Source organism: Eschscholzia californica, unplaced genomic scaffold (genome assembly GCF_041429995.1).
Source record: "Eschscholzia californica isolate CP2 unplaced genomic scaffold, dmEscCali1.0.p SCAF_6, whole genome shotgun sequence".
NCBI lineage: Eukaryota > Viridiplantae > Streptophyta > Magnoliopsida > Ranunculales > Papaveraceae > Eschscholzia > Eschscholzia californica.
This window is the reverse complement of record NW_028238483.1, coordinates 25,853,760-25,867,330: the sequence shown is the minus strand read 5'-3', so window position 1 is coordinate 25,867,330 and position 13,571 is coordinate 25,853,760. Positions and strand designations below refer to the sequence as shown.

The 13,571-nt window shown below is 36.5% G+C and overlaps 1 protein-coding gene across 2 annotated transcripts; it reads left to right on the top strand.

Moving 5' to 3' along the window:
• Positions 1 to 6,895: 6,895 nt before the first annotated feature.
• On the top strand, positions 6,896 to 13,286 carry LOC147532916 (ubiquitin domain-containing protein DSK2a-like). 2 transcript variants are annotated; one of them, XM_086646943.1, is made up of 8 exons: positions 6,896 to 7,540; positions 8,721 to 9,461; positions 9,791 to 10,002; positions 10,080 to 10,193; positions 10,972 to 11,027; positions 12,167 to 12,195; positions 12,351 to 12,440; positions 12,884 to 13,286. In XM_086646943.1, the coding sequence occupies exons 1-8, from the start codon at positions 7,303 to 7,305 to the stop codon at positions 13,027 to 13,029; spliced, it is 1,626 nt and encodes a 541-aa protein (XP_086503069.1). In that variant the 5' UTR covers positions 6,896 to 7,302; the 3' UTR covers positions 13,030 to 13,286. The 2 variants fall into 2 exon arrangements, 1 of the variants encoding a protein (XP_086503069.1); XR_015227415.1 differs by having other exon boundaries at positions 7,055 to 7,540; positions 10,080 to 10,765; positions 10,815 to 11,027.
• Positions 13,287 to 13,571: the final 285 nt, after the last annotated feature.

The window sequence follows — 13,571 nt, the reverse complement described above, 5'->3', positions numbered from 1 at the left end:
TTAAATGATTCCTTTAATACCCTTATTTAATTTTTTTTTTCTCTCTCCTTTTAGGTTATGGACCTCCATTAATAAGTGTCTAAATTTCTTTTTGTGGGAACATCTTCATTGTAATTAGTTTTCTATCTCTCCCCTCTCATCTCAATTTCTCACCATTATTATGAATAACTTTAAAAAACATTTTTTGATAAACTAGAAATTTCATTCTTATGTAGAAAATCAATTTTACACATTACATGGGTTTTAGAGTTTTGACTCCTTTGAATACAACATGAGATTTACAAAAGTAAATTACATCACAGAACTTACAAAAGTAAAAATACACCATAAAGGAAAAGGAATACAACATTACAATAACTTAATGAAAAGACCCTAAAGGTCACAAAATAGGAGGAGACTAGAATATATGTAGGGAAGATGAACCAATTACATAAATAAATGTCACCGGAGAAGAATTATGAATGTCACCAGAGACATTGACATTTGATTGTAAAGATGAAGGTTGAGTTAATTCCATAACTTTATCTTCTTGTTGTTTATGTGGTAATCTTCCTTCCTCCATTGGTAGAAACTTCTTGTTATCTCTCATTGTGTTATTTTCTTCGTCTTCTTCCTTGATAAGTTGTACATTCTGTTCACGGACCCCTCTTATATTAAAAGAGAATACATACTATAAAAAGAGGAAATTTTGGAGAAGGAAATCCTCCACCGGAATAAGAAATATTGTTATTTATATTTAAAAAAACTAACTTTTTTCTAAAATTCTTTGATTTGGTTCAAATTCAGCTAAAGCCAAGACGATGAAAGTCCCGGATTCGAATCCCGAACTTCCATCGTCTTGGATTTGAACCTAGACTCGGTTGGGATTTCACCAGAAATGAGAAACAAAACATTCTTCTTCGCTACTTCTCAAAGTTTATTCCAATGAGAAATTTAGTTGATGAGATGCAAAACTGTGAAGATATAATAGTGATTTTCGATGTTCGTGATAAGTTAAACTCGGAGCAATTCAGATTGAATCAAAGAAGTTATTAAATTATGGGGTGAAAGAAATGAAGATAGTCATACTCATTTGAAGAAAATGGAGAAAAGAGCAAGTTTCTAAAGAGATACATTGCGGGTAAGAACAAGATAAAAATTGAGACCCTGAGACAAGTGGATACTTTCTCTCTCCCACTTATGTACAACTTTCATGTGAATTTGTATTTTCATCGACTTGTTTAACCAATTTGAACAATATAAAAACTTAACAAATAACCTGTTTTTGATAAATAAATAGCAATTTCTTTATAAAAGTTTGTCAAAGTGACGTTGAGAAATGAATGTGAAATAGAAAAGAGGGAGGGTAAAACATGAATTATGATGAAATTATTTTGTGGAAAGGAAATGTAAACTTCCATTAATGTAGGTCCATAAAAAAGATGATGAAGCATAGAGATAAAGAAAAACTAAATAAGGAATTTTTTTTTTTGAACTATTTATTAAATAACAATAAAAAAATTGGTTCGAGGATCGAAAGTTTATAAAAGGGGTCATCTAGGCATTTTTCTAAAACTAGGGACCAAGCGATAAACCAATCATAATCTAGAGGGCATATAGGAAATAACCCGCTTAAGAAGGAAGTTTCTGTGGTTAGTCCTCCGGTTTTACCAAAAAATTGAATACCCAGCTTTAGACCTTTCTAGATTTCTTTCTATATAAAAACCAATTTCTCGACTATTAAAATCTTAGCTGGGTTTATTAACAAGATCAAATTAAGAATTTTTATAGATTCTAGAGAGAGAGAGAGAGAAAGAAAGAAAGAGATGATATTGGTGGCTGTTGTTGCAGGGATGTTAGGAAAGTACATGATGTTTCTCAGTGGAGTTCTTGAGCAGCTATTTCGTGATGCACCTGTTCCGAGGCGGATGCGTTTACATATTCTATGGTTTTTACCTTTCGCTTCATCTTCTACTAGATCCATTCGAAGTTCATCATCTTAAATATCGTTTTCGATTTTTTAAACTGCTACTACTAATTTTTTCACTTCTTTGCTTGAATTTTGTAAATTGAATGTGAATTGATAGGTTAAATTTTCTCAACTTCTTGTAATTAACAATGGGTTTTGTTGAAATTTGGAGAATTTCAAGTTTTGATTTGTTTTGAGATCAAATTTGTAAAGAACTAGATTAGATTTTATTGGTTTCCTATGTATCTTTTCTGTTTTTTTTTTTCTATCTAGGGTTTAGTAAGAAATCTCAATTAAGATGATGTTTAGTGAAGTGAAAAATCCACTACAGCTAGTAGTATTGAGAGAGACTGATTGAAGAAAAAAACAACTCAAGACATCAATTTTATTTTTATTTTTTTTCTCTTGAAAGCTTGGGATTTTTTTTTCTTTTTAAATTGACAATTTGATAGGCCTTTTTTCTGGCAAAATTTAAACCGTTACACAACCGGTCTTAAAGCCAAACTGAACAACAACCTAAATCCAACTAAGTTATGAGCATAATATCTAATAACTCAATTTCAATAAACCATGCATTCCACCACGACTAGGAATCGAACCTTAACTACTTGTGCAAACAAATGGTGACAACATTAATATAAATCCCAATTTATAACTTTTACGTCTTCTTCGTAGTAAAACAATAAGGCCATGTTTGGTGTGCAGCCATGTTTGGTGTGCAGCCATGTTTGGTGTGCAGCCATGTTTGGTGCGCGGGATGTCATATTCCTATAACGTGTTCTTTTTAAATCAAATTATTTTAATTTGATGTCTGGTTTGATCAGGAACAATAGTACGATTCCTGGCGGATCGCTAACTTAGTGTTTGACTTGTATACGAATAGGAATAGGAATAGGAATGTAAATCTTTGAAAAGTTTTATTATATCATTTTACCTAAAGGTTTGTTTGATACATGTGATGTGAAAATCATTCTTTTCTGGGGAAAGAAAACCAAGTTTTTCACAAGTGAATTGAGTTTTAAAGTGGTTGGTAGAGTGTAAAAAAATGGTAGAGTAACTTTAGAAAGTCATCCTCTCTTCTTTTATATACCCTTTCGCGAGGGGTGCCTATAAAAATTCGTCATCATCTTCTACCTAATTTTTGTTTTTTTTATACGAGACACTAAAACAAAAGTATTACATATACTCCAATAAGGGAGATTTGCTGTTTAGACCCACTTTCGTATAATTGACTTGCTGTTTGGACTCCCTTTTTTCAGAGTTGCAATTTAGACTCCCTTTTGACGGAATCAAAAGAGAATATTCCGTCTCTGGAGTTACACTTTAAACTATTCCCAAATTATCCTTACATAATTAATATTGCATTTACGACCCCTTAGGTCCAAATATTCAACCCATATGACTTGAGAGACCCGTCTGGCCCGAATTTTACCCTGGTTCAATTTGAAGTCCCACTTTCACCACACAACCTACTTCTTCCCCCGTGAGCATCCTGCATCCATCGTGATCTTCCGTCCTGAGCTCACCTTCTCCATTTTCACCCCACAACCAACAACATGGATGACAATTCTTAATTAATTCTCCATATATTTGGCCTCTCAAGCTTCCCCTTTTCCACATAAATGCATTCAGTACACCAATGCCACTCTAGAGAGAGAAATGAGAGAGAGAGAAGCTAAATTGGTAAAACAAAGTATGGGTTAATCAGCACCGGCTTTGTCATGGAAGAAGTGATGCTTTTACATTCAATCAAGAAATGAGTAATCCAAAACCCAAAACTCTTGGAACAATTTCATCATGGTTAGGATTAGAAGATGATCATCCTAATCTTCATCAACAAATTCTAGATCTTCAAATGCTAGATGAACATTTCTTTCAATTTTTAACCAACAGTAATAACAGAGATTACTCATAAACTTTTTTCAATTTACCCGAACCTAGTTTTAAATTCATCCTTGATAACCTCCATGAATTTGATAATCCTCTTCATCTGCCTCTTCCTCCTCCACCACCACCACCACCACCATTAAAAAACATTGACCAACCCATGAATATAGTTGAAGCAAATTCATTGGCAGCTACCAATATCCATAAGAATACTGAATCACCAGTTGGTGATGATGAAGAAAAAGAAGATGAAGATGACCAAAATAACAAAAAGGATACTTTAAAATTGTAAAAGTTTAGTTTCAGAGATAAATGGAAGAAAGAGACTTGGTCAAGAAGAAGGAGAAGAAGAGTAACTCACCCAATCTTATGGTTCCTCCCAACCGATTTCTAGTTTGCAAGCTGTCTCCCTCCACGAAGAAGATGAATCTCGATCGCAAAATCGTTTTGTTTAGCTTGATTTCCAGTGCCAGCTCTATGGATATTTGGTTGTTTGGGTTAGGTTAAAATCAATTTTTCAAGGGTCAGCTCGCGGGTTGAGTTAACTTGTGGGTTAACTACTTACATTAGGTTAAGTTAAGTGGAGGGTACAATAGTATTTTTCCCATCTACTTAGGGTGAAATCGTCTTTTTATCATTTGAACAGCTATAATTAACTGTTTTTTTTAAAAGGGAGTCCAAATTGCAACTCTGGAAAAAGGGAGTCCAAACAACAAGTCAATTATACGAAAGGGGGTCCAAACAGCAAATCTCCCCTCCAATAAAAGAAATAAAACAACATACAAGAAAAGTAGGGACTAAAAGATATAAGGTTAACACTGAGGGCTAAAACCCGATACTAATGATTCTGGACCGAAGCTTCTAAATCATGGGCCATTTGGTTGCACTCGTGCGGGTAATATTGGTTTTTAACCGGAATCTGAGCAAGCCTAAGTCGTAGATTAGCCACGTGTGTCGATAATCGCCATGGAATATCCGCGTCGGTGTGAGATAAGATCTCAACCATTGTCTCAATATCCCCCTCTATTATAAAAGACTCAGCTTCTAGGGTTTTAGCTAAATCTCATCTGATCTGAACCCTTAGAAATTCACTAAAGAGAGGAGAAACAGTCGGCACTATGCTTGCCGTTGATTCCACCACTTCCCCTCGATAGCCACCGTCGCAGAGGCCCTAAATTCTTATATATCCCCATCGACATTGATTTTGATGATATGTTCAGGGGGAGGATCCCACAAGTTTGGTGATTCGAGTCAATAAGTGGACTATGGTTCATGGTGAGGATAAGTCTAAGTTCCATCTAAGCCAACCACCAACAACGAAGGAGATCTGGAGTCTTGTTGTTAAAGATATGATCGTTCTTGCACTTCACTGAGAAGAATACCGAGTTGCTATGTTGTATGGCATGTTTGAGTCCATCTAGAAGTTTTGCACTTTTTGACAAAAGCAAGTTGATGCGTCTTGCTGAATTTTATCTGTCGGATTTCAGTAGTCTTGACACTATGCAGTATTTCTCAGTCTGATAATTACATTTACGAGACGCGAAATTGACAATGAGTCGATTATGCGAACATTTCAAAATATGAACTCTCGTAGAGGTCAATTGCGTTTGTAATCATTGATGTATTAATATAATTAATGAATATAAGTATTTTGTTAACTACTTTGTTTGAAAAAAATATTTAGGTATATAAATCCGCACCCCATAAGTGAAAATTTTGGATCAGTCCCTGGACACCACAGCTGGGTTTGAAGGACATTTTTAAGGGTTGAACTTTCTCTGAAACTAGAACATTTTTGTTTTAGCTTATAACTTGCAAAGCCATCTAGAGTCCTAGACTTTAAAGTGTATTTGTTTGACATTCTTTTTAAGTTTATTCTCCTAACATAAAATTTACCCGAAAACGTGAAACCAAGTATTGAACAATCAAGTTTCACCATCTTTAATTCTTCTTATTTGTGCTAATAGAAAGTTTCAAAACAAGTAAATTTAAAATATCAAACCCTAATACACAAATCATTTTCAAATCTAACATTGGACAACCAAATTAGATCTAGTGTTGAGCAATCAATTATGTCTAGTGTTGAACAATCAAATTAGATCTCAGGTTGAACAGTCAAATTAGATCTAGTGTTAAACAATCAAATTAGGTTATAATCTGTCTTGAAGGCAAACAAAATGAAGTTAAAAAAAAATATATTAAACTCAGACATCTAACGGACAATTTTTTTAAAAACCTGATTAGTTTTAAAAAAATTTAAACTTTAGTTAGTTTTAATTTTTTTTTTTGTACTCTAAGTAAACTAACACATTACTAATTAAACTTTTACATATTTAATTAATTGACTGAGCAAAAAAGTGCGAAATTAAAAATATAAAATTAAAAAAAATTGAAAATAGTGTAAACACGCGTTTTGCACATGCATAAGATCACACACATTTTTCGCACACTCACAAAAAACCCACACACGTATTTGACACAAGCACAATTTTTAGGCCTAAGTCCTTCAAGGGTTGAAAATGATTTTTTGAGGTGAGTCATTGATTTAATTTTGGGTAGGAAAAGTGTTTTTTTTTAATCTAAGCCCTCTTGGATCGGAGTTGCTCTAAATTCCTTGAGATAAAAGATACCTAAAACTTTATAAATAAGCCAATAATACGTGTACATTCAAGTGGGCAACCTAAATGCTAACCTTTTAGTTAAGTCATTACTAATTATATACAATCAAAATTCTAAAGTGAGTTGTATATCAAATAGATGACCTTTGGTCGATCTTTATCGGCCAGACTCGGAAGGAAGGGCGGTTAGAGCTTCTTGTTTGTGTCCGTCCGCTTAAAGTTGGCCGTTCGGACGGATAGCGCCCGTCTCAGACACTAGGCGTCCGCAGACACGTTAGGCTCGGACGGTTCGTGGACAGATCCCGGCTGCGCGTTTTTCTCACACCCTACCTCAGACTGACCCACCACCACCCCATCCCCACCCAACCGAAAGCCAAAGAAAGAGTTCGGATCCGTGCCCGAACCACTGCTTTGGCTTTCGGAGGGGTCGATCCTAATTCTTTATATCTCGGAGCTAATAGATGTTTGAAGTCAAAGGAGATCCTCCACCGGTGGTCTCAACAATATTTTCTTTTTTCTAAGATTTATGGTACGTATTTAGGTGGTTTGAAACTCTACTGAAACTAGTTAAAAACAGGTGGGTCAGACCTGAACTACTTCCGAATCGGACTCGATTTACTCCAATCCCGAGGAAAACAAACTCCAACCTTGTTCCTACTACTACCTGTTCTTTTCTTCCCTAAAACGTCTCTCTCTACCTTCTTAACTCACCACCTCCCTCTTTCTCTCTCATCCATCATCTCTCCAACCAACACCATCGAATTCTCAGATCAAGGGTTTGCCATTCAATTAGGGTTTCCATCTCCCTTCTGTAATTATTGAGACTTTCATCTAGAGGAATAACCAAGTATGGGTGGTGGAGATGGTGATTCTAGCGATACAAGTGATTCAGGAATCGGTGGTGGCGAAGTCACCGTTAATGTCCGGTGCTCTAATGGTTCCAAATTCCCTGTTCAGATTAACCTTGGATCTACTGTTTCTGAGTTCAAAGTTGTTTTAGCACAGACTTCTGATGTTCCAGCCGAACAACAAAGGTTGATTTACAAGGGTCGGATCTTGAAGGATGATCAAACCCTAGATAGCTATGGTGCTTCCTTTACTCTATTATCTTTTTATATGTGGATTTATTTGCCTTTATAATATTGTTTTCATGAATTCACATGGTGGGTTGACTGTTTCTTTTTTGATTCTAGGTTTTGTTGAAATTTGATTGACTGATTTTGTTTAATTTTCTGAATTGTATTAATTGATTAGCAGAAGGAAATTTATTTAGGTTGGTCCATCAAGTTTGGTCTGGGGATTGTGTTGTGTTAGATCAATTATTTAAGTTATTGAGAGATAGGATTAGGGCATTGGGTTGGTGAGAAGATGAATGCATGTTAATTGTTCTGCAGAAAACTATTGATTTTAAAAATTAGACATACTGTCCATGAAAAAACAAAAAAAGTTTGATGCAATGGATAAACAGGTAAGAAAGGCGAAACAAGAATGATATTTGGGAATCTCTTATGTTTATTTACAGCAAGATAACTGGAGGATATTTGGTTGGTCATGTGTAACACCAATTTCATAAATTTTCGTTGTGAACAGGGCTGTCGTTGTTCCCTAGTGAATAGTGATCATTTGTTGATTCCGAGGTTGTCAATGCTAAACATGCGAATTTTTAGAAAGGCTTTTATTGCGAGTTAGTGGAGTCTTGGTCAGTTTGAGGTTTCAAGTGTTATTTTGTCGCATATTGTCGAACATTTTTTTACTGTAACCAAAAATCAGCTTATTTAAAAACTTTAAAGAGACGTGAAAAGTCAAAAAAGTAAGATGCGGTAGATTATTGATGAGATTTGAGGATTTTGGTTGAGATCTGTATAGCGAAATTGTAAAATTGTTCCATGTGCTGTAAACACGTGCAGAAATTAACAGGACAAAGTGCAAGTAAATTTCATGTGTGGTTGTTTTAGGTAAGGTCAAAGTCAGATATTTTTCTCCTTTTCTGGGGCATGCAAGTGAATATTTATGGCTTTGGAGAAAGATAAACTGGTGTATAATGATAATAGATTCAATCACGTAATATACAAAAGTATATTGATGGAATCTTGTTTCCTACCTTGTGTTGATTGACTTGATTCTTTTGTGTTTAAAATAATTTGATCTTAAATTCTTAATGTCACCACTTATGATCTACCATGACACTAAGCACCTTTATTTGAGCGTCATAACCAATTATTTAACTACTGTTCTTTTTCTTTTTCTGCTTCTTCTATTGTTGATAGGCTTGCAAGCAGATCACACTGTTCACATGGTGCGGGGTTTACCAGCCACATCACCTAACGCAACTGGTGTCAGTCACGGAGAATCACCAACCAATCCAAGCTCTACAAGGGGCATCGGGTCCAACGGTGATCCGGCATCACTATTTCCTGGACTTGGTGTGAATGGCCTAAGTGGAACTGGCATGTCTGGTTTGTTGGGAACTGGAATTCCTGAATTTGAACAAGTCCAACAGCAGCTGACTCAGAATCCAAATGTGATGAGGGAAATAATGAACATGCCTGCCATTCAAAATCTAATGAATAATCCTGATCTAATGCGAAACTTAATCATGAGCAATCCTCAAATGCGGGAGATCATTGACCGAAATCCTGATCTCGCTCATATACTCAATGATCCTAGTACACTTCGTCAGACTTTGGAAGCTGCGAGGAATCCTGAACTCATGCGAGAGATGATGAGGAACACTGATAGGGCTATGAGCAACATTGAATCGTCTCCTGAAGGCTTTAACATGCTCAGGCGCATGTATGAAAATGTTCAAGAGCCGTTTTTGAATGCGACAATGGCTGGAGAGGCTGGAAATAATCCGAGCTCTAACCCCTTTGCTGCCCTTCTGGGTAACCAAGGTGGCAACCAAGCCAGGGATCAGTCAACTAACCCTTCAGGTGCTGCCGAAGGACCTAATGGGTCTCCTGCACCAAACACTAACCCTCTTCCAAACCCTTGGGGTGGTGCTGGTGGTAAGGTTTTATCTGTATTTGGGTTTAAAATCCGAGGTTTCTGTTCTTTATATCTCTGTTTCCATTTCAACTTCTAATCAAAATATTTAAGGAATCTTAAAATAGATGTCTGAACTAGGAGGCTAGTAGTAGGAAATAGAGGAACCGTTGTGTCCACTAGATTTTAATGAACTCAAGGTTGTAGCTCTATAAAGATCTCTTTAAATATTTAACTGTAAATAGCGATTGAAGGAACTCTAATAATCTTGAGGACCCGTCTGGTAATAATCTTATCTGCTTGTCTGAAAATTTATTACAATAATCTTTGTTAACTGTGAGTTCAACCACAGGAGGTGCACCGAGAAACACTACAACTAGGACAACTCCAACTGGAGAAGCCAGAGCGCCTGGTATTGCTGGCTTAGGTGGTCTTGGTCTTCCAGAGATGGAACGGATGTTTGGTGGGATGCAGGATTCTTCTCAAATGAATCAGGTTATGCAAAATCCTGCTGTTTCGCAGATGATGCAGAGCCTCCTTTCTGACCCTCAATACATGAACCAAGTACGGTATTTTTCATCTGTAATTAGTTTATCCTCCTGTATGAAGATTTAAATACTAATGGCGCTTTCACTTGTCAGATTCTTAGTCTCAACCCCCAACTTCAGAGCATGGTTGATTCCAATCCTCAAATAAGAGAAATGATGCAGAACCCAGATCTAATTCGCCAGTTGACTTCCCCTGAGACAATGCAGGTAGCAACACGACTATCTCTAAAGTAGAACTGATAAGTGTGTAACTTTGTTCATACAAGAAATGTTAAGCTTGAGCAATATAGAGTCTCAATGATGCTAGAATCTTGTTTAAGACCGCAATGCTATGTGGGGTTTGTTATGCTAAGCAGCACGACTCGGACTCGGCTAGGCCAAGGTCCGAGTCCGAGTCCGAGTCAGCCAAGTCACTTGGCCGAGTCAATATTTCAGCTTCCTGTTTCATGAGTTTGCTGCCCATAGCTTGCCGATTTCTTTCTTTTAGTGTCTACTGCCCATAAGTAGCTACTAATGAAGTGAACACTCTGAGTCTTGAAGTTATAGAGACTAGACTCTAGAGAAGTACTTACTACTAATAAACTTTTTCTTTTTATTTCTAGAAAATCGTTTGGTATTCCAAAGATTTTAAATGCTTTACCAAGTACGAACTAGATTGCAACTTTCTATACCTATTTAATATGTTTGTCATTTTAGTAATTATTACTAATGAGGTAAGAAATAGAATATTAAAACAACATTCATATTTGACAAATAAAGGAAAAAACAATCATAAACGAGTCACTCGGGAACTTGGTGAGACTCGGCTCGGTGTATGTCCGAGCCGAGTCCCGAGTCACTCGGCTGACTGGGCCGAGTCTTACTGCTTAGTTGTTATGGCCTGGTGACAAGTTACAACTTGCAAGGAATGTGGCAATGAACTGTTTGAATTGAGGGATGGAGTCCGTTATTTGCACTGTAATGCTACGTGTTTTTCTTTCTGCAGCAAGTCTTGGCTTTACAACGAACATTTGGGTCACTTGGTCTACAGCAACCAAGCCAGTAAGTCGGCACATCTCTCTCTCTCTCTCTCTCTCTCTCTCTCTCCCACACAGAAACACACACACACACAGAAAGCTATAACCACTCGAGTCATTAGAGCCCACCTTTTGAATGATCTTAACTCTATTGCTGGATATTATGTCTAGATGCTTATGATGTTCACCTAAATTCTGTGAGTGAGCAAAACCACAAATTGTCTTCCAACTAGCTATCGAACTGTGTGGGCTTCGCTGTTTTGGCTTCTACTACTCCCGCTGTGGGTGGTTTTGCTAAAAAAATCAGACAATGAAACATTGAATTCTATAAAATCCTAATGTATATATAAACCTAAAAACCATAGCTAAATATTGAAATTCGGTCATAACTCGTGCCTACTAGTACATGGCTTGTGTTCATAGCTTTTAGGTTTGCCTCTTAACATGACGTAATGTTAAGCATTATTCTGGGCGGTGACTTTGTTCGACACAGACACACGCGTGTGTCTGCCCAAGTTTATGGAGAAATGATGGTAAAAAATTATGTCAACAGGATACACGTTATAATTGTTTTTTTGTCCTGCGTAATAGTCTAATACTTTTGGAAGAATCTTAGTAACTTTTTGTGGGGATAAAATGAGATCTTGTGTGTGCATATTGTGAATACTCTTTTTTGACAATCAAATTGTGTATACCTTAGAATTGTTTTTGAAATTTGAACCATAGATACTACTTTAAGTTAAGTTCGTGTCTGCTGTAATAAAGGTTGTTGACCCAAAGGTAAAAAAGAGTGTAAATAAAAGTAAAGGAGCTATTAACTAAGGGTTTGAGACAATGTAGTATGTGTTTATGTACGAAAGCTATGTTTTCGCCTTCTCACTTAGATGTATCCAACATATAGTACTGCCACTACCATCTATGTTACAGAGGTCACTGCAATTGTTGCCTCATAATCTAAGTGATATGAGGCGATAAAAACTCCAAATTGGATGATATATATGATCTTAATCTCTTTCCACAGTAATTGATAGTTTTTTGTATTTCAAGGAAAAAGTAACATGTGGGTTTTACCAGTTAGGGTCTCCAGTCTTTGAAATCAACTTTTGGCAATTATTGATAAGGATAACTTCCATTGACATGGTTTACTTGATGCATCTCTTGCAGGGAGCCTGGTGCGACTGGAGGAGCCACAGGTATGTGATACGTCATATGGTTAGAGTGAAGTATGCAAGATCTTGGTGACGATCTAATATACACTCACATTTGCAATATATAGCGCCATCTCAATCTTCCCTGTTTTCTATACCTTGGCTCTGCAATATTGTTCACAGATGCACCAATTTTACAGGATTACCGAACAATATGGGATTGGAGTCATTAATGAACATGTTTAGCACACTCGGGGCCGGTGGTGTAGCTGCTCCTAACACATCTAATGGTATCTCTCCTCATAATCATTATATATATATATGGACAGGGGCATTTGTCCTAGTCAGCCCTGCCTTCCTCTAATAAGAGATCCCTTCTAGCTAAGGGGTGATCCAGTTGATTTTGATAAAGGAAAGTCAATTTTGATGCATGAAAATGTTTTTTGTTGCAAGTGCATTTAGATAAATTTATGTCTGGTTTTGATGAATTTAGGAAGCTCGATGACATTGATTGTGCCTGTAGGTAGTTATGTGGTCGTTGATATTCCCTGAACCATAGTAGGACAGGGACATACCTAGCGTATTACCGAGTTCCTTTCCTTTCCTCGGAAGAAAACTCACATCTACGACTAGCTTTTCGATCAAACTTGTTGAATTGATTTTTTTTCTCTTTTCTGAGGGTCAAGACTATAAGTTGTATGGTACTCTGACATTTCATACATTTTGTTGACAGTGCCACCAGAAGAACTATATGCAACTCAACTATCACAGCTTCAAGAAATGGGATTTTTTGACAGAGAAGAGAATATCCGTGCGCTTAGAGCTACTGCAGGTAATGTTAATGGCGCAGTAGAACGACTTTTAAACCCTGGTCAGTAAATTATTTACAATATTCAAGAACCCATCTTTTGAGTTAAACAGCAAAAGCAATCCGGGCATATTCAGAGAAATATAAACTTCATTTTGGTTATGCAATAAGCAAGTAGAGACTATTTCAGAACTTCTTCTAGGCTTGAACCTCCCACTCTTTTCTCTCTCTTTTCTTATGGAGAAGTGTGACTTATTGTACATACAAGTCTAAAGTTTATCGTGTTAAACTATATCCGTAATTTAAAATATTTTGATTGTTTATAGCATTTGTGGTGCTTCAGTATTTTTTTTTTTCTTTTCGAGTAATGGTGCTTCAGTATTTTATGCTTTCAACTATCTCTTTAAAGATTAATGAATCAGAAATAGCAAGTGCACTAGTTTAGGGTTTATAGGCGGACGAACGAACCCTCCGAATGGGGAAGTCTGCAATGGTGGGAGGAAATGAGGGAGGGAGAGTATCTCTGCAATTTTGGGGGAGGGAGAGGACCCGTCTCTTATCCCTTGTAAAATCTGTGGAATTAAAATAAGACTACAAGGTAGTAGTTTGACAT

Excerpts from the sequence above, each read along its gene's own strand:
- LOC147532916 (XM_086646943.1), top strand. The coding sequence starts at position 7,303 with ATGGGTGGTGGAGATGGTGATTCTAGCGATACAAGTGATTCAGGAATC. Across the intron at positions 7,541-8,720 it reads TCAAACCCTAGATAGCTATG|GCTTGCAAGCAGATCACACT; the intron begins GTGCTTCCTTTA and ends TATTGTTGATAG. Across the intron at positions 12,441-12,883 it reads TGCTCCTAACACATCTAATG|TGCCACCAGAAGAACTATAT; the intron begins GTATCTCTCCTC and ends TTTTGTTGACAG.